General features: G+C 49.9%; 1 protein-coding gene across 5 annotated transcripts in view; it reads left to right on the top strand.

The window, feature by feature from the left end:
• Positions 1-20,751, top strand: part of opn4a (opsin 4a (melanopsin)) — a 97,360-nt gene that overhangs the window by 26,008 nt on the left and 50,601 nt on the right. For 4 of the 5 annotated variants that reach the window (XM_038783084.1, XM_038783088.1, XM_038783087.1 and 1 more), the window contains 2 exons: positions 8,266-8,399; positions 12,209-12,412. In XM_038783084.1, the coding sequence (XP_038639012.1) occupies positions 8,266-8,399; positions 12,209-12,412 (338 nt within the window). The remainder of the gene's footprint in view (positions 1-8,265; positions 8,400-12,208; positions 12,413-20,751) is intronic. The other variant, XM_038783085.1, reaches the window with a different exon arrangement.

The raw sequence follows: 20,751 nt of genomic DNA, 5'->3' as shown, positions 1-20,751 counted from the left end.
AAGAACACTCCACCCAGGCCCACTCCCACTACGCCCTTTCACCGTAACCCTGCACATTGATCACGGCCAATTCACCTAACCTGCACATCTTTGGACTGTGGGACGAAACCCACGCAGACACTGGGAGAACGTGCAAACTCCCCACAGACAGCCGAGGTTGCAATCGAACCCGCGTCCCTGGTGCTGTGAAGCAGCAGTGCTAACCACCGTGACATCCCGTTCTATGGTCCGTTCCAATCAATATCTCCCTGTGTAGTCGTCCCATCCCAGGGATCTATCTTGTGGACCTTTGTTACATCCCTCCTCTATCATAACTGTAAAGGTACTACCGTGTGCAGGATATCTGTTGTGGTCTCACTAAATCATTGTATAATTGCAACAAGACTTCCTAATAATTGTAATTAAAGAACTTTGCAATAAACACCAAAATACAAATTCCCTTCCTACCCCTGCTGTACCGGTGTATTCATGTTCATAGAATTTATCATAGAATTTACAGTGCAGAAGGAGGCCATTCGGCCCACCGAGTCTGCACCGGCTCTTGGAAAGAGCCCCCTACCCAAGGTTAACACCGCCCCCATAACCCAACACTAAGGGCAATTTTGCACACTAAGGGCAATTTATCATGTCCAATCCACCTAACCTGCACATCTTTGGACTGTGGGAGGAAACCGGAGCACCCGGAGGAAACCCACGCACACACGGGGAGGACGTGCAGACTCCGCACAGACAGTGACCCAAGCCGGAATCGAACCTGGGACCCTGGAGCTGTGAAGCGAATGCGCTATCCACAATGCTACCGTGCTGCCCACTATGAGTCATGCACAATGACACCCAGACTCCTCTGGATACCCATGTTTACTGCGGGGAGGTGGTGGCAGAGTGGTATTGTCACTGGAAGAGTAAATGCTCTGGGTACCCAGGTTCAAATCCCGCCATTGCAGATCGTGAAATTTTAATTCATAAAAATCTGGAATTAAAATGACCACAAAACCATTGTCGACTGTTGTTAAAAACCCATCTGGTTCACTAATGTCCTTTAGGGAAGGAAATCTACCGTCCTTACCTGGTCTGGCCTACATGTGACTCCAGACCCACAGCAATGTGGTTGCCTCTTAACTGTCCCCTCAAGGGAGATTAGGGATGGGCAATAAACGTTGGCCCAGCCTGCGATGCTCACATCCCATGAACAAACAAAATAAAAACTTGTCTCTGACTTATAAAGAAATATTTTCCTTTTCTGTTCGATCAACCCAAGTTGATTTTCCCACATTATATTCCATCTGTCACTATCGTGTCCAATTACTTAGCATCGTGTCCCTGTGCAGCCTCTTTCCATGCTCCTCACAGCTTACTTTCACATCTAGCTTTGTGGGAAAGTAAGCGGCAATGCGGGCTGGAGGGGGGGGGGGGAGCAGGGAGAGGGGGTGATGGTGCTGGGCGTGTAGGTCGGCGCAACGATAGACCTTAATGTCTGCGAACTATGGCTTCTGTGCCCATTGCTGGGCACCACAGTTCGGCAGAATGACAAGGACATGGGTCGGGTGCAGAGGAGATTTTACTGAAATGGTACCGGCGCCTAGAGCCTTCACTTGGGGAAGAGGGGGAGGGGGGAGGGGGCGAGTCAACGGAATCATTTCAAACTGTGACCTTGGGTGCGTTTGGCGGGTGTCTCGCGACGGCTGCAATGTCGAGCCGGAGAGCGCTAATCGACAGCACTTAGCCGCTTTTTGGGGGTCTTGGGTGTGTTTCTCCCGGGTCTCTGCCATGCATTGAAATTTTTCCAGCACTGGGGAGCCGAGCATGTCTGCGCAAGACTGGCTCCTCCCGAGATCGCAGCGACATTTAGAAAGGCTGCCCCGATTTCTTTGAAATTGAGGGTCCCCCACACCTCGTCTTTCAGGACCGCTAACACCCCCCCCCCCCCCAACATTTTGGCGGCTCCTTCATACCCCTCTCACCGCCCCCCCTTTAATGGGCATGGCTCCCACTTGGCAGTGCCAACTGGACACCCTGGCAGTGCCAGGTTGGCACTGCCAGGGTGCACAGGCTCCAGGGGGAGTATCCGCCTACTCCTGTGCCCTGTCCCCGACCACCCAGGGAGCTTTAATGGCCCCCAAGACCCCCTGAGTTGCCATCACTAATCAGTGCCCAGTTGAGGCAGCGCAGGCTTGGCCGTTCACTCATTTAAATATCATTATCTGGATGATGCCCAGCGAGGGCGTGATCCAGATCACACCGAGCGTGGCGAGTCGCCATCAGCCCAGCGCCCTCCGGGTGTTCTGCCTCTGGCCCCTTTGCCAATGACCTTAAATTTGGGCCATCTGGTTCTCAACCTTTCTGCCCGAGGAAACAGATTTTTATTAATTTACACAATGAAAAAAATGTATGATTTCCGATCATGGAACTGTTAATGGAATCATAGAATTGCTACAGTGCAGAAGGAGGCCATTCAGCCCATTGAGTCTGCACTGACCCTCTGATAAAGCACCCTACCGAGGCCCACTCCACCCTTGACCCGACCTAACCTGCACATCTTTGGACTGTGGGAGGAAACCGGAGCACCCGGAGGAAACCCACGCAGACACGGGGAGAACGTGCAAACGTCAGACAGTCACCCAAGGCGCTGTGAGACTGCCCCATCCTGAGATCGTGAAGGGTGCTATGCAAATGCAGGTCTATTTTTCCTTTTTAAGCCTTGGCAGAACTGGGGTTTGGTGCTGTTGAAAGCAAGAGAAACGGAAGACAGGATTTTTTCGAGGCAGCTTTAGTACTGAAGGAAATGTGAGAGTTCAGCTTGAGGTGAAAGATCATATGGCTACGCAAGTCAATAGACGCAAGGTGAGATCTGTCGTGATATGCAAACATGCAACCAATGAACACTCAGAATAGGACACAACCAATGGGCAGTCAGGACACTCAGAGGTGGCATCACCACAAGGGGGCATGACATAAACACTATAAAAGGGATGAGGCACTCACACCCTGCCTCTTTCTACAGACGGACATCTAGAGAGTTAGACAGGGTTGATCAGCAGCATCACACCCCAGCACGTGACTTAGAGCAAACTGGTACAGTTAGACTGAGTTACTACAGTTAGATTAGCAGAGAGTCGAACTCATTTGAGAACTGTGTTAATAGTTCAATAAACACGTTGACCTCATTTCAGAGTCTGGAGCATCTTTTAGTTAAGACTGCATCAAGTAGCAGCCTGTGTTATCTGAAGCAGCAGAAGACAACATGATACCAGGAGTGACTGTTCAATTTATTTAGTTCAACTCAGCAAGATCCGTGACAACCAGCTACTGAATACAGGCACAATGGACAAGATTCAGGCTCCTCATCAGCTCAGGACCAGCGGCAATCTTAGTGCCAACTGCCAATCATTCATGCAGAAATTTTAACGATACGTGGAAGCATCCAACCTCAATGGCCGGAAGATGGTTCTTCTACTCACCACTGTGGGTGACCATGCGATAGAGATCTTCAACTCCTTTCACTTTTCAGAAGGGCAGGACAAAAGGAGGTACCAAACCATCCTGGACAAATTCGACAGCCACTGCGAGGTGGACACCAATGAAATCTTCGAGTGCTACATCTTCAAGCAGAGGATGCAAGGTAAAGACGAATCCTTCACCTCCTACCTAACTAACCTTAGACTGCTAGCGCGATCCTGCAACTTCGGTGATATCACTGACTCCATGATCAGAGACCAAATCATTTTTGGAGTCCGCTCTGATCCTCTGCGAGAGCAAGTGTTGACAATCAAGCACATGACCCTGCCAGTCGCGATTGAAACGTGGACTGTGCGTGAGCGCTCTAAAAATCGCTATTCACAGTACAAAACGGCAGAAAGTGAAAAACAAGCCTCCCACGAGGTGGAGAATGTTCAGGCCATATCCCGGGTGCAGCGCCTCCACATTGAGGAAAGTGGCCATTTTGCACGCTCTTCCCGGTGCGCGACGCATGCGCAATGCGATCGGAAACACGAAATGGCCAAAAAGTGCCCTGCGCAGTGCAGACGTCCGGGAACCGCACCGCGCATGTGCAGACGTCCAAGAACGCCGACGTCATGACAAGTGCGAACTGCAGCACCGCCCAATTTTTAAAAAAACACTGCCCTGCAAGGGGCAAACACTGTTTCAACTGTGGGAAACCAAACCACGATGCAGCCCTGTGCAGGTCTGCACCACCAATCAGGAGCCAGAGCTCCCAATTCCGACAGCGGCGCATCAGAAGTGTGCAACACCGAATGCATGATTCTGATCCAGGCAGTGCGACGGATCCAGATGATGAATACCTGGACAACACTTACCGAGTGGGCATTATTGCGAAGTGAGAATACACCACATCGGACACATCGCGAGTCCAATCAATCCTGGCCATGGACGAATGGCATGCAGTGATGAAGGTCAACCACTGCCCCACCCAGTTTAAACTGGACACAGGTGCCTCCGCCAACCTGATTTCGCAGGTGGACTTTAAGAGAATCAAGAAACCCCCACACAATCCTTCCAGCTGCCTGCAAACTCCTGGACTACAATAGAAATGCAATCAAGGCACTGGGGTCCTGCCATCTGCAGGTGTCCAGCCGACACACACAAGCAAGCTTACGCTTCGAGATTGTTAAACCAGACGGGGCGTCCCTGCTAGGTGCGCACGCCTGCAAGCAACTGAACCTCATTCAAAGGGTCTACACCACAACGCCATCCCATTTGGATCTTCAAGCCAGCATCAACGACATCCTAACCCAGTACCCAGATGTATTTATCGGGATCGGCACGCTGCCGTACGAGTACAAGATTCTACTGCGGCCTGATGCCAAGCCAGTGGTCCACGCACCACAACGTGTCCCTGATCCACTGAGAGAGCGCCTGAAGGCACAGCTCGTGAGTCTACACCATAAAGGCATCATCTCCAAGGTCACTGAACCAACCGACTGGGTCAGCTCGGTGGTGAGCGTAAAGAAGCCTTCGGGGGACCTACACATCTGCATTGACCCCAAGGATCTAAACAAAAACATTTATGCAAGAACATTACCCCATCCCGAAGAGGGCAGAAATCACGAGTGAGATGGCACACGCGCGCTTCTTCACAAAATTGGACGCATCCCAAGGATTTTGGCAAATCCAACTTGAAGATTCCAGCAGAAGGCTCTGCACCTTCAACACGCCTTTTGGCAGATTCTGCTACAACCATTCGGCATCATCTCGTCATCAGAGATTTTTCATTGCATCATGGAACAGATGATGGAGGTAATAGAAGGGGTTTGTATCTGCGTTGACGATATAATCTGGTCCACAACCCCAGAGGAACATGTGTCGAGACTCAAGAAAGTATCCGACGCATACATGAACACGGCCTCAAGCTAAACGGGTCCAAGTGCTGTTTTGGGACATCCACGCTGAAGTTCCTGGGCGATCAGACTTTGCAACACGGTGTGCGCCCAGACACAGACAAAATTTAAAACCATCGAGGCAATGAAATTCCCCGAGGACAAGAAGGCAGTACTGACAATGGCCCGTGCTTCCACAGTCGAGAATGGTCCACATTTGCCAAGAGCTACAATTTCAGGCATGTCATCTCCAGTTCGCACTATCCGCAGTCCAATGTCAAAGTCGAAAAGGGGTGCACATTGTTAAGCAGCTCATCCTCAAGGCCTCGGACTCCGCTTCCGACATACACCTTGTACTACTTGTGTACCGGGCTACTCCCTTGTCCACTGGCATGTCGCCAGCTCAACTGCTGATGAACAGGGATCTGCGGACAATGCTTCCAGCCATACACCTGCCCAACCTTGATCACCGCCCGGCGCTGCAGAAGATGCAGCAGCTTCACGACAGCCAGAAGCAGGGCTATGAAGCACATACCACCGATCTGGGCGTGCTATCCCCAGCAGACACGGTCAGGATGAAGATACCGGATGGTGGATGGTCTGCTCCGGCTGTCATTGTTTGACAGGCCGCTCCCAGATCCTATGTCATACGTATGGCTGATGGCTCCATTGTGCGAAGGAATCGAAGGACACTGCGAAAAGTTGCTTGCCCACAACCACTTTCCCCTCCATTTCCACGTGTCCAATTGCCACCTCCAGACACCTTGAACCACGAGGCCACCAGTCGTGCCTCCCACTCGCCTGTCAAGACACCGTCATCCCCTCCAGCGATCAGATTGGCGATGAGGATCAGACGTAAGCCTCAGAGACTTATGAGCATTTGTTTTGTTTGTTCTGTATTCCTCATTCAGTCACATTAGACAGACACATTCACATGTATATACATCTTTTAAAAATAAAATAAGGGGAGATGTCATGATATGCAAACATGCAACCAATGAACACTCTGAATAGGACACAACCAATGGGCAGTCAGGACAGTCAGAGGTGGCATCACCACAAGGGGGCATGACATAAACACTATAAAAGGGATGAGGCACTCACACCCTGCTTCTGTCCACAGACAGACATCCAGAGAGTTAGACAGGGTTGATCGGCAGCATCGTGGCTTAGAGCAAGCTGGTACAGTTAGACTGAGTTACTACAGTTAGATCAGCAGAGTCGAACTCATTTGAGAACTGTGTTAATAGTTCAATAAACACGTTTTTAATTATTTCACAGGATGCGGGAGTCCATGGCAAAGCCCTGCATTTATTACCCCTCCTAATTGCACTTGAACTGGGTGGCTTGCTGAGCCATTTGAGAGGGGCATTTAAGAGTGAAGAACGTTGCTGTCGGCCTGGAGTCACATGTAGGCCAGACTGGGCAAGGGTGGCAGATTTCCTTCCCTAAAGGACATTAGTCCTGCTCACCTTATTTCAAAAAAGGAAACCAAAAAATGGGGAGAACATTTGCAAGGATGGTTCCAGGATTGAGTGGGTCTACATATCAGGAAAGGCAGGACAGGCAGGGCCCCGAAAAAGAGGCGAGGGCGACCCAACAGCCGTCTTTAAAATTAGGAAAAAGAGTGAATTCAGAGGGAATGTTTCCTTTGGTGAGGGAAGAGCGATCAATAGCAAGAAATCCGATTGGGAATTCAAAAGAATGGTGAGAATGTGGAACTCACTCCCACAGGGAGCGATGCAAGCGAATAGTGTTGATATACTGAAGGGGACATTAAGGGATAAGGGAACAGAGGTTTAAGATGGTGGATTCCGATGAGGGAAGATGGGAAGTGGCTGGAGTGGATCATAGACACCGTCACAGATCGAATGGGCGGAATGGCCTGTTTCTATCCCATATCGAACCATAGAATTTCTACGGTGCGGAAGGAGGCCATTCGGCCCATCGTGTCTGCACCAACCCCCTGAAAGAGCACCCTACCTAGGTCCACCCTCTCACCCTATCCTCGCAACCTCCCCTAACCCGCACATTTTTGGACACGAAGGGGCAATTGTAGCACGGCCAATCCACCTAACACGCACATCTTTGGACTGTGGGAGGAAACCGGAGCACCCGGAGGAAACCCACGTAGACACGTGGAGAATGTGCAAACTCCACACAGACAGTCACCCAAGGCCGGAATCGAACCCGCGTCCCTGGAGCTGTGAGGCAGCAGCGCTAACCATTTTGCCGCAATATCCTGTATGCAATCACACCTAATCCTATGATGCGTAAACCACCTGTACGAATACATAAGAGAAGGTTTTTAGGCACCAGACTGGCCAGTTTAGAACGAGTTAATCAGCCGGTGATAATGTGGCCAATTAGAGCACATAATAGAGCTGTAATTGTATGGCAGGAATTTCCATCACACAATGGGCAGCAGGGTAGCATAGTGGTTAGCACAATTGCTTCACAGCTCCAGGGTCCCAGGTTCGATTCCGGCTTGGGTCACTATCTGTGCGGAGTCTGCACATCCTCCCCGTGTGTGCGTGGGTTTCCTCTGGGTGCTCCGGTTTCCTCCCACAGTCCAAAGATGTGCAGGTTAGGTGGATTGGCCATGATAAATTGCCCTTAGTGTCCAAAATTGCCCTTAGTGTTGGGTGGGGTTACTGGGTTATGGGGATAGGGTGGAGGTGTTAACCTTGGGTAGGGTGCTCTTTCCAGGAGCCGGTGCAGACTCGATGGGCCGAATGGCCTCCTTCTGCACTGTAAATTCTATGATTCTATGATTCAGCGCTGGAAAATTATATTTTGTCGCCTGAGCTTTGAACTACATTGAAAGTTGAGAAAAAGAGACTAGTTTGAAATATGATGTTCGTTTTTATTTCTTGATCTCTCATCTTCTCTCCCACCTCTTCCCCACCTCCCGCCCACTTTCCCACAGAAGTAAGAGTCTACGGAGTCCGTCCAACATTTTCATTATCAACCTGGCCATCAGCGACTTCCTCATGTCGGTTACGCAATCGCCAATCTTCTTTGTCGCAAGTCTGCACAAACGCTGGATCTTTGGCGAAAAAGGTGAACTTCCTTCTTTCCTTCTTTCCTTCCTTCCTTCCTTCCTTCCTTTTCCCTTTTCCTTACCTTTCTTTGCTTTCCTTTCTTTGCCTTCCAGATTGCCCTTGGGGGTCCTCCTGCCTGTCCAGGCATCTGCCTGCGTGCCCAAATTGTCCGTTCCCACTCAGTGAACGCCCAGGCAAACTCCAGTTCACCGCAAGGGGTCTTGGCGGGTGGGTGGGGAGCTTTGATGTTTTATTGATTACTTCACTGGCTCAACTGATGCCACGGCAGATTGGATCCTGTTCTTATAAAAAGCAATCGCACTCGCATTGTGCTTTATCTTTGTGCTTACGCCAAAGCACTTCATGACTGAACAACAAATTAATCCATTACTTTTGAAGTGCCGTCCTGTTGCGAAATCCAGCTTGTGCTCAGCAAGGTTCTGGAAAACAGCAGATGAGATGGACGTAAGAGAGAGGGGCTGGAAGAGGCCATCCTACCCTGAGGCCACTCTGCTATTCAATGAGAGCCTGTACTCCGACACCGTTTTCTTGCATTCTGCCCAGATCTAGCAATCTCAGTCTTGAACGTACTCAATGACTGCGCTTCTACAGCCCTCTGGGCCAGAGAAGTACAGAGGTGCCCCCGTGCCATCTCTCTGAATCAATTGGCAGGATTCTCCGAAGCTGCCCTCCCGGGGTAATCGGCACAAGTGGGGCAGTAAATGCGATGGACCGGCAAAAGGTTGCTTAATGGTTGCTTCACAGCTCCAGGGACCCAGGTTCGATTCCTGGTCGGGTCACTGTCTGTGCGGAGTCTGCATGTCCTCCCCGTGTGTGCCTGGGTTTCCTCCGGGTGCTCCGGTTTCCTCCCACAGTCCAAAGACGTGCAGGTTAGGTGGATTAGCCATGCTAAACTGCCCTTGGTGACCAAAAAGGTTAGATGGGGTTACAGGGATAGGGTGGAAGTGTAGGGCTAAGTTTTCCAAGGATTGGTGCATACTCGATGGGCCGAATGGCCTCCTACGCTGTAAATTCTGTCATCTATGAGGTCAATTCACTTCGGATGGGAGTACCCAGTCCCATGCAGATGGAACTGGAAGGTCCCACGTTGAATCCTGCAGCATAGAAGAAGGTCCAATGAGATTAGAACAGATGCTTGATGACCGGCATAGAAACGATGGGCCGAGTGGCCTCTTTCTGTGCTGTAAAACTCTATGGTGTCTGTGTCAGCGCATTGAGCAATGAGTCTCTAATTATCGAGCCCCTTGATAATATTTTTTTTAACTTCTGCCCGATCACAGCTCAGTCTTCTGGCTGTCCTCCGAGGGCCTTTTCTGTGTTGTATGACTCTATTGGGAAATAGGATTAGAATAGTTAGGTGGTTATTTTTGGCCGGAGCAGAGTCGATGGGCCAAAGGGCCTTTTCTGTGCTGTGTGACTCTATGACTGAAAGAGTGACCAGCCTGAGTTGCCCAGTCCTTATTGGGATGGACAATACATGTCGGTCTTGTCAATGATACCCAGATTCCGAGAATGAGCAGAAAAGAGTTGGCCATTTTTTTCCACCTCGAAATTGATGTGCTATCCCTCACTTGTCATTGTGTCCACCTTGCCTAGTCCCGAATCCTATGCCATTGGCCTATTCCAAGCCTTGAGGGCGCACAGGAGCTGCTCTCCACCTACCCTGCCGCTCAACATGGATCACGGAGGGTCTCTGTAAGTGAGGATTGTGATTACTCATTCGCAGAGGCTGGAGGAGAGAAGTCACTCTGGACACTGGTAGATGGATAAGAATGAATCCGGGCAAGAGCAGCCCCACCCCAGCTGGATAACAGCAGAGGGGCGGCGGAGGAGGATGGAGGGCTCGGCCATGTCACGGGCTGCAGGCAGGCCGTGAAAGATGAGGAGGGATAATTTATTTTGATCACTGCATCGGTAACTGCAGAACTAAATGTACCTTCATATGGTGTGTTGGCAATTAAATGAATCAGTCTTTCAAATGATTTGCCGAACCATGCAAATCTGGTGAATATAAAAGATTCTGTGGCACTATTTCACAGAAGAGCAGGGAAGTTATCCCTGGTGTCCTGGACAACATTCCTCCCTCAACGAACCAAACAAATAAACATTGTCACATTGCTGTTTGTGCCCAATTTGGCTGCTGCATTCCCCACACGTCAACAGAATTTTTAGTTAGTCCGCGGTAGACACCACTCACTCGGGAGGAAGTGGCTCCTCAGCGGGCTGCTGGCCAATCGGATTGCCCAACAGCTCTCTGGTCCCAACAGCGCAGGGAGGGGGGAGGGGGCATGTTGAGCCTAATGTTGAAAGGAGGCTGCTCTGACAGAGTTTCTCTCCCCCTGACCAGCACTCCCAGCTCGAGGCCTGAACCAGGTGCCATGCCAGGCCCCTTTCCCCAGACCTCCTCCTGTCAGCCGGCAAATTGAGGTTGTGATGGGAAACGGTCAATGATTGGCCACTTAAGGGCCTCAACTGGGCCAAGGCAGGCGGGCCTGACCCACGCAAGCATAAAATTGCAAAGAGCGGGAGGGAAGGCCACCGGAGAAATGATAAGCTCATCCCTGCCGACAAATCCATCAGCGGGGGGCGGGGGGGGGGGGAAATCATAAAATTCTGCCCAACATTTCAAAAATTCAGACGCACCCCATTGGCTATTAAAAACCACAGTCACCCGGTGATGGTGGCAGGCGCTATTTAAATGCGAGACCTCCTTTCTGATAAACTAGCTGCCAATTTATCTTGCTTTATGTTTTTAAAAAAAAGTTACAACTTGTGACTTTTACACTAAGGGGTGGGGCCAATCACCCGGCCCCACCCGCCCCAGTAATCGTCGTGGGCGGGATGGAAACTCTGATGGACCATTGAAAGGTCCGGGAATTTTCAGTCTCCGAGTGGGCAGGACCAGAATATCCGAGCCTAAATCTCGAGATTGTTCTCTCCTGATTCCCGAGACGGTTGGGCTGGCATTACTGAATTCGGACCCTCCCACTACCTGTAACAGCAAAAACCAAATTGATCCCGATTGTACCTGTACGGTTTAGACAGTAAACTCGGCCCAAACTTTGTTTCACTTTTCTTTCCGTCTTGGTTTTACTTTTTTATTATCCTCTTTCGCTTTTGGACAATCAATGTTCATCATCCTGCCATTCACACTGACTCCAAGCACCTCTATTCTTTCTGGTCCCATTACCACTCCCTCTGACCCTGCACCACGAGTTTGTTTATCAATTCCCCCCCCCCCCCCCCCATCCTTATTGGTCACATCCTTTCCCTGTTGTCCTATCTCTCACCCATTCCCACTTTTCCTTGCTCAAAACCTATTCCGTTTCCCGGTTCTGCTGCCAGACCATCGACCTTGGAACGTTAATTCTGTTTCTCTCTCCCCGGATGCTGGCAGACCCGCGGAGTATTTCCGACACTTTCCTTTTTTGATTTCCGATTTCCAGCGCGTGCTCCTGTTATCCGTTGTAACCGGCGGCCACCACGACCCCAGAGGGTCGGAATTTTGCAGTCCCGGCTAGAAAATACGGCGGCGAGCTGTTCAAAAGTCCAGCGGAAAACCTCGCTTGGGGGGGGGGGGATGGGGGAGGGGGTGGGGGGGAGGGGGAGGGCTGGAAAATTCCTGCCTTTCAGTGGGAGATTCACCAACCGAACCTTTGCTGATGTTCGTTGTAATATTCCAAGCACTCGCACCATTAAATTATCCCAATGTGAATGAGCTCTAAGACTAGACATTAACCCTTAAATAGACGTTATTACTTTCAGTACCTGATGCCTCTCTTTCTACCCCTCCCGCTCTTCTCGCAGGCTGTGAGCTGTACGCTTTCTGTGGCGCCCTCTTTGGAATCTCCTCGATGATTACGCTGGTTGTCATTGCGGCCGACAGATATTTTGTGATCACCCGACCCCTGGCTTCCATTGGAATGTTGTCCAAGAAGCGAGCTGTCTCCATCCTGATGGGAGTCTGGTTGTACTCGTTGGCTTGGAGCCTCCCTCCTTTCTTTGGCTGGAGTAAGTCTGACTGAAAGATGCTGTGTGGGAAATGCCGATATTGGATTGTTTGGGAGGATACACGACGACATAGAACATAGAACATTACAGCGCAGTATAGGCCCTTCGGCCCTCGATGTTGCGCCGACCTGTGAAACCCCTCTAAAGCCCATCTACACTATTCCCTTATCGTCCATATGTCTATCCAATGACCATTTGAATGCGTTTAGTGTTGGCGAGTCCACTACTGTTGCAGGCAGGGCATTCCACGCCCTTACTACTCTGAGTAAAGAACCTACCTCTGACATCTGTCCTATATCTATCTACCCTCAATTTAAAGCTATGTCCCCTTGTGCTAGACATCACCATCCGAGGAAAAAGGCTCTCACTGTCCACCCTATCTAACCCTCTGATCATCTTGTATGCCTCTATTAAGTCACCTCTCAACCTTCTTCTCCCTAACAAAAACAGCCTCAAGTCCCTCAGCCTTCCCTCATAAGATCTTCCCTCCATACCAGGCAACATCCTGGTAAATCTCCTCTGAACCCTTTCCAAAGCTTCCACATCCTTCCTATAATGCGGTGACCAGAACTGCACGCAATACTCCAAATGCGGCCGCACCAGAGATTTGTACAACTGCAACATGACCTCAGACATTCCCGTGCTCGGTTGCACTCTGGCACGTTAAGCCTCTGCACTTGACAGATACCTCGGCAATCAGCTGAGAATGACCCTCTTTGAATCAGACAGAACTTGTCGGATTCTCTTTCCCACTCTCCGAGGCTGGACTTTCAGACTGGGGGGTGGGAATCGGGAGCCACAACTCTTTCCGGGTCTTCAATGCAACCACGTGGAGTGGGACGGGGGAAGCAATCACTCTTTGGGATTTGATCTGCCCTCACTCCCTGGCCTTGATTGGCCTGGAGGTAGTTTCCCTGTTCAATCCAGGGATGTGGGTTGGCTCTCAAAGCTTGGGGGGGGGGGGGGGGGGGGGGGGGCCGCAATCAAAGGCCTCCCAGCTTCAATGGACCAGCCTGTCGCAGTATTGATTCTTTAATATAAAGATACCAGCTCACCATCCTTTTAAATGAAATAACTTGAACAATATAAACCGGGCAATCACAGTGGTTAGCACTGCTGCCTCACAGCACAGGGTTGAATTCCGACCTCGGGTGACTGCCTGTGTGGAGTCTGCACGTTCTCCCCCGCGCCTGCGTGGATTTCCTCCGGGTGCTCCGGTTTCCTCCCACAGTCGACAGATGTGCGGGTTAGGTGGATTGGGCACGCCAAGGAAGGGGTTACGTGGATAGGGCAGGGCGAGTGAGATGCCCTTTCAGAGGGTCGATGCAGACTTGATGGGCCGTATTGCCTCCTTCTGCACCGTGGAGATATGGGCTGTATTGCCTCCTTCTACACCGTGGAGATTCTATGATTCTATAGAACGTTGATTAGACCATGCAGTGTGTTGACAGACTCGTGTCAGATGCTCAATTCACATCACTACAAACAGCAAGTTGACTGCAGAGTGCAAACAGACTGTGGTCAGGTTTGTAATCTTGACCACTTGGATTGGCCATCCTCCAGTCAGAGTTTCACAGCGGGCTGCAGAATTAAAGAGAAAATGTTGTCGATGCAGCGCCTGTCATTTCCTCAGTTGTTGCAAAGTCTTTCACTATTAATGAATCATTTTGAAGAATAAAGAACAGTACAGCACAGGAACAGGCCCCTCGGCCCTCTAAGCCTGCGCCGATCACATGTCCTATCTAGATCAACCGCCTGTATCCTTCTATATCGTGTCTGTTCGTGTGTCTATTCAGACAAGTCTTAAAGGTCACAAAGAATAATCATTCTCGTTGCGTAGGGAAAGTAAGAATCATTTTTGCACAGCAAGGTTCGATAAACAGTGTTGCAATGATGTTGGGTTCCGTTAACATTTTAAAGGGAAATCCAACCACCTTATTTATTTTTAATTCTTTAATGGGATATGGGCAAGGTCAACATTTGTTGCCCATCCCTAATTGCCTTTGAACTAAGTGGCTTACTTGGCCATTTTAGAGGGCAGTTAAGAATTAGCCACATTACTCTTATCTGGAGTCACGTGTAGGCCAGGACAGATAAAGATGGCAGATTTGCTTTTCTGAAGGACATTAGCAAACCAGACAGGTTTTCATGATAGTTCCATGCTCGCCATTACTGAGGCTAGCTTTCAATTCCAGAATTAGTAATTGAATTTCAGTTGTACCAGCTGCCTTGGTGGGAGTTGAACCAGTGTCTCCAGAGCATTATTCTGCGACTCAGGGTTACGAGTCTCGTGACGTCTCCCATTGTCAGCAGCACGGTAGCCTTGTGGATAGTACAATTGCTTCACAGCTCCAGGGTCCCAGGTTCGATTCCCGGCTTGGGCCACTGTCTATGCGGAGGCTGCACATCCTCCCCGTGTCTGCGTGGGTTTCCTCCGGGTGCTCCGGTTTCCTCCCACAGTCCAAAGATGTGCAGGTTAGGTGGATTGGCCATGCTAAATTGCCCTTAGTGTCCAAAATTGCCCTTAGTGTTGGGTGGGGTTACTGGGTTATGGGGATAGGGTGGAGGTGTTGACCTTGGGTAGGGTGCTCTTTCCAAGAGCCGGTGCAGACTCGATGGGCCAAGTGGCCTCCTTCTACACTGTAAATCCTATGACCTCGCCCCTGATTTTAACCATGAGAACTATGCCACATGATTGTAGGTTTTTAAACAAAAACCAACCTAATTGTACATAAAAGTCTTAAACAAGACAAGCACAATTAACTTAACAACACGATTAATCATGAGATTGAACTCTACCGACATTTCACGTGATATATGATGAAGAGTTTGTTATGGGCCAGGCTTTAAATACTGAGTATTATGGAGTCCAACTGACCTACACCTATATGTTGAATTTGGCTAGGATGAGCATGGGAGCCTTCATTTCAGGTGTTATTCAACAGACTTCTTAGGCGCGTTTAATCAAGAAAATAAACTTTATTCTAAAATTTTAGTTAACATTTGTATAAACACACACAGCAAGATTTTTTATCAACTACAAACATAAAGACCCCACGCAGCTACAGTAATCTATGTATAACCCTTAATGAATTCCTCCTTAACTGTTCCAATTCAATAACAAAATCCAAGTAAAACCAGAAGCCCCTTTTCAAAGGCGTGGCTCAACACACACCTTTCTCACTTGAGTAAGACTGTTGTTACTAATACTCTGTTCCACTTTTCAAGCAGCAGATTTGAATTCCTTCCAGAAAGCAATTATCTCTTTTAAGTTACCAAGCTGTAAAGAAAACAGTTTTTAAAATGAAGAGAGAGAGGCAGGCCAAAAAAAATCTGTTCTCTGTCTGAGTCCACAGCAGCCAAATGTGAAAGCGAAACGAAAAAAAAGCTCCCAGAACCACAGCCCAGCTCCACCCACTGAACAACATTACTGATGCCATGTGATAAGACAAAAACCTTTCTTTAAGGGACACTCACATGACAATGGCTTTACTCTGCTCACAGTGACGGCCTAACGAACTATTTTGGTTATCTTCTCTGTGAGCTCACCACACATACATTCCAAACTGCAGCTAAGGGTCTCACTCGGCAAACATCCAAATAAATTGAAACCATAAAATCTCTCTAAATTCCACTAATGTCCATGGCAACGTGGCACGCTCGAGGATGTCCTCAAACGTTCCTTTAGGTTAGGATCCTCATTTAAAGCTCCTTTGATTTGAAGGAATGCATTGACTTTACAACCCTTCAGGATTTTCTGCATGCTTTTAAACTAATTAAGCTATAACTCCGAAAAGGAAAACATCTTTCTGGATTTCTCTCACTACAAGAGTTGTTGATGTCATGTCTCTCGTTCTTGAATGAAGTAAGCCTACTTGCTGGTTTATGATTTACCTTTCTAAATGTTAACCTCTTAAATCAACACAGTGCCAACCTTTTAAGTGTCATAAACTTCAAGCTTGTTTAAACTGCATTTGCCACATGGTGACTCATCGGTTCCCCAATTAAATGCCCCATTCCCACAATCGAAACTTAAATTCCCAAAACTAAAAGTAGAATTCTAAAACACACGAACCGTGAATTAAACTGTCACGTACTTGATCTGTTTCAATGGTGATAGCTGAAGGCAATATACTGACCAGGGCACCGAAGAACTCCCAGCAGTGCTTCATAACTGAACGGCCAGAGGCGACATCAACTCAGAATTTCATCACAATACAGAACCTTTCACAATATACCAATCCCACAGCATTGGACTAAGATATCCATCTAGATTATATGCTCAAGTGTCTGAGGTTAAGCTTGAACCAACAACTTTCTGACTTCGAGCTGGGCTGTGGTTGCTTAGAGCTGGGCTGTGGCTGCTTAGAGCTGGGCTGTGGTTGCTTAGATAGTTTGGACAGAGTGTTTGACGCCATATTTTAGGAAGACCGGATTGATGGTGGTAGGAGCTACCTGCTAACAGGCAGTAGGTAAATTAATGGCCTGCTAAAACCAATTGTCAGAGGCTGGCCGTTTTCCCCCTCTGTGGTGCCCTCTTTAGAATTGCCTCAATAACCACACCACTTGTAATAGTGGCCTCTGGGATCCCCCCCCCCCCCCCCCCGCGCCCAGAACTAGCTAGCTGGAAAGGTGCTGCTTGCCTCCACAACACGTGATTATCAGGGATTCGGCCCGTTTCCTGGAGGCAACCTCCCAGCAGCCAGTGCTTCAGGCAAGCTTCAAAAACTTCCCCACCTGCCTGTCCACTGCTCCTGTGGAGGGATTCCTCCTCCGGGCGGCCCTGCTGTTCGGGCCAGCTTTAAAATGTGAAACGTTGAAAATTTCCACAGGAGATGTTCGAAACCTTAAATCCTGTCCTTTGTTTCTAATGAATAGCTTAGGGGAACGCGAGGTCACGCAATCTGAAGTTATGTAAGGTTAGATATAAGGATGTGATTCTTTTCCAAGTTAATAATGGATTCGCTGTCTTGTGCATCGAACACTGACTCACTGAATTTTTCTCCATGCGAAAGCTGGTGCGGTTTCTGAGTCTCGAGGAGATCAAACGGACAAGGGGTAGATGACATTAATTAGGGCAGGGTATTCTCCTCAGCTAGTTTAAGTGGCTCCAAGGGGATTAGCGAGGGATTCACAGCACCAGGGGAAATGGGTTCAATTCCGACTTTGGTGTGTGGAGTTTACACGTTCTCCCCGTGTCTGCGTGAATTTCCTTCGGTTGCTCCGGTTTCCTGCCACAGTCCAAAGGTGTGCAAGTTAGATGGGTTAACCATGCTAAATTGCCCCTTAGTGTCCAAAGATTAGGCAGTGTTATAGGTATGGGATAGGGGAGTGGGTATGGGAGGCCAAATGGCTTCCTTCTGTTGGGTTTTTATAAATTTACCAAGAGCAGAATCAGGTGGTTAAAAGACTGTAAGAAAGAGCGGAGTGCAAGTTTACATCTCCTAAGTAAACTTAAACATCTGCTTGGTGCTTGGGTGAGTATAGTTGGGTAGGTACTTACTACTATGATTAGATATAATTGTTAAGATATTCTGTGATTCATCGCTTGAAAGAAATGTTACAACCCTGGGGCGAGTGTGTGGTCAATTCCAGTCCCACAGGCCCCGGAGTCCCAACGCAAGTTGATTAAATAATAAATCATATAAAGTTGTTTGGCCCTTGACTGTTTCAATGACTTGCAGGCACCAGATTTGTAATTGAAACACACAACTTTATTTATAACAAAAATAGAGATAATACATGCAAAAATTGGGAGGTTAGGGAGGTTATGCTACAACTGTATCAGGTGTTAATGAGGCCACAACTGGAGTAATGTGTTCAGTTTTGGTCTCCTTACCTGAGAAAGGACGTACTGGCCCTGGAGGGTGTGCAGAGGAGGTTCACCAGGTTAATCCCAGAGTTGAAGGGGTTGGATTACGAGGAGAGGTTGAGTAGACTGGGACTGTACTCATTGGAATTTAGAAGGATGAGGGGGAGGGAATCTTATAGAAACATATATAAAATTATGAAGGGAATAGATAGGATAGATGCGGGCAGGTTGTTTCCACTGGCGGGCGAAAGTAGAACTAGGGGACATAGCCTCAAAATAAGGGGAAGTAGATTTAGGACTGAGCTCAGGAGGAATATCTTCACCCAAAGGGTTGTGAATCTATGGAATTCCCTGCCCAGTGAAGCAGTTGAGGCTCCTTCATTACATGCTTTCAAGATAAAGATAGATAGTTTTTTGAAGAATAAAGGGATTAAGGGTTATGGTGTTCAGGCCGGAAAGTGGAGCTGAGTCCACAAAAGATCAGCCATGATTCACATTGAATGGCGGAGCAGGCTCGAGGGGCCAGATGGCCTACTCCTGCTCCTAGTTCTTATGTTCTTATGTTAATTATAATAGTATAATGGCTAGCTATGACTCCCCAAGCTACGACTACTCCCCCACTTTCACTGTCTCACCTTTACCCAAATGCCCACAAGACAGACACACAGGGCGAAATTCTCCGCACCCGCGGAAAGTCGGCAAACGGTCGTAAAAATCGGGACCGTTTTACGACGGTCGCGAAGGCTTCATTTCCCGACCGATTCACTTCCTGGAAATGGGCTAGCAGCGCGGCCGCGTCAATTACGTGCGTGATGACGACGGAACGCGACGACGACACGAACCCGCCCATGTGACGCCACCCGACGCCGTAAAAAGGCGCGGGCGACCACAGAATCTGTCGGGCAGGATGTCGGAGCCTAGGCGAGCTGCACCTCGCTTTATTGATGCAGACGTCGAGGCGCTGCTCGATGCCGTGGAGCAGAGGAGGGGCATCATCCGCCCGCGGAGAGGGCATCGCCAACCTGCCAGCACGGTACGCCAGGCCTGGCGTGACGTGGCTGCTGCCGTCAGTGCTGTGGGGCAGACCCCTTGCTCAGCAGAGCAGTGCCGAAAGAAGCTACACGACCTCACCAGGTCTGCCAGGGTAAGTGCCATGAGGGTGCCCCCTAGTCACAACCATCCCTCCCCCTTAACTGCCCGGGGGGGGGGGGGGGGGGGGGGAGAGGGATTGGGGCAGAGTTATTTGAGGGTGGTTCACAAAGTTGTCACAGACCCAGCGCTCTGGCCCCGAGGAGAGATGCAATCATCTGATGACAACTTGCCCCCCCCCCCCAAACTGTGCCAGTATCAGAACGGACTTCTGATACCTACCGTTTTGTAATGATCTACCTATGTTTCCTCCCCCAACAGGCCAAGGCCGGTCATAACCACCGTGAGCGGCACAAGACTGGAGGGGGTTCGCCCAACATGCACCCCCTCAGCACCTTTGAACAGAGGGCACTGGACCTTGTTGGGGGGTCTGCCAACCGCGATATCGCGCAATGCGAGGTTGGCGGAACTGCAGCAAGTGAGACAACCCTCCCTGACAAACACCCTCCCCCCCCCCCATCCTCTGTCCCTTCACACACCCTGCCCACTGGGACACCTCCCCATCCTCTGTCCCTTCACACACCCTGCCCACTGGGACACCTCCCCATCCTCTGTCCCTTCACACACCCTGCCCACTGGGACCGTCCAGCGGCCTGCCGAGCAAATCGAAATAACCCGTCTCATTCTCTTCCCTAGGACGTGATGCCGAACGACCAGGGCCGTCTGGCTGCAGACGGAGACAGGAATCTGCCGCCACCTCACCCGGGGCCTCACAACAGAGGGTGCCCGATCAGCGGGCAGCCCAATCTGCCCCAACCCAATCTGCGGACCAGGACGCACAGAGGGTTCGAGGTCCACCACCACCACCAGAAATGGCCAGGGACAACCCTCCTGTCGCTGAGCGGCCCCACACCCTGGACGAGGACCTAACCATTGAGAGCGTCGGGCTTGCGGCACTGCTTTCTCCTACCACTTCCATCATCCCAGAGATACACACCCCGGCGGGCCTATTTAGTGATGAGTCTCCTGGGGCACAGTCTGGTTGGCACATCACAGATGAGCAGGTACAGCAGGTGGAGGTCGGAGCAACAGAGGGCCCGGACTCGCGGAGGCCAGACCAGGCCCAGGATGCAGCTGGCTCCCAGACGTTTTCGGAGTTCCTGGAGTTTCTCAACCCACCCGCACAGCCGATGCCTCAGGAAACCCAGGGAAACAATGACGGGATGAGGGCTTCCTTCCAGACTCTGCAGACGCTGTTAGAGGAGTCGATCCGCGTCCAAGAGCAGGGAGTGGTGCCGCTCATGGCAGAGACCCAGTCCGACACCGCACGGGTGGCATCCGCGGTGGAGGCAATGGGTCAGGTTATGCAAGACGTTGGGATTAATGTGCACGCGTCATCCTCGGCCCTGGACAGGGTTGCCCTCTCACAGGCAGCAAT

This window comes from Scyliorhinus canicula, chromosome 22, assembly GCF_902713615.1.
Source record: "Scyliorhinus canicula chromosome 22, sScyCan1.1, whole genome shotgun sequence".
NCBI classification, from domain to species: domain Eukaryota; kingdom Metazoa; phylum Chordata; class Chondrichthyes; order Carcharhiniformes; family Scyliorhinidae; genus Scyliorhinus; species Scyliorhinus canicula.
This window is presented reverse-complemented; position numbering and strand designations above follow the sequence as displayed.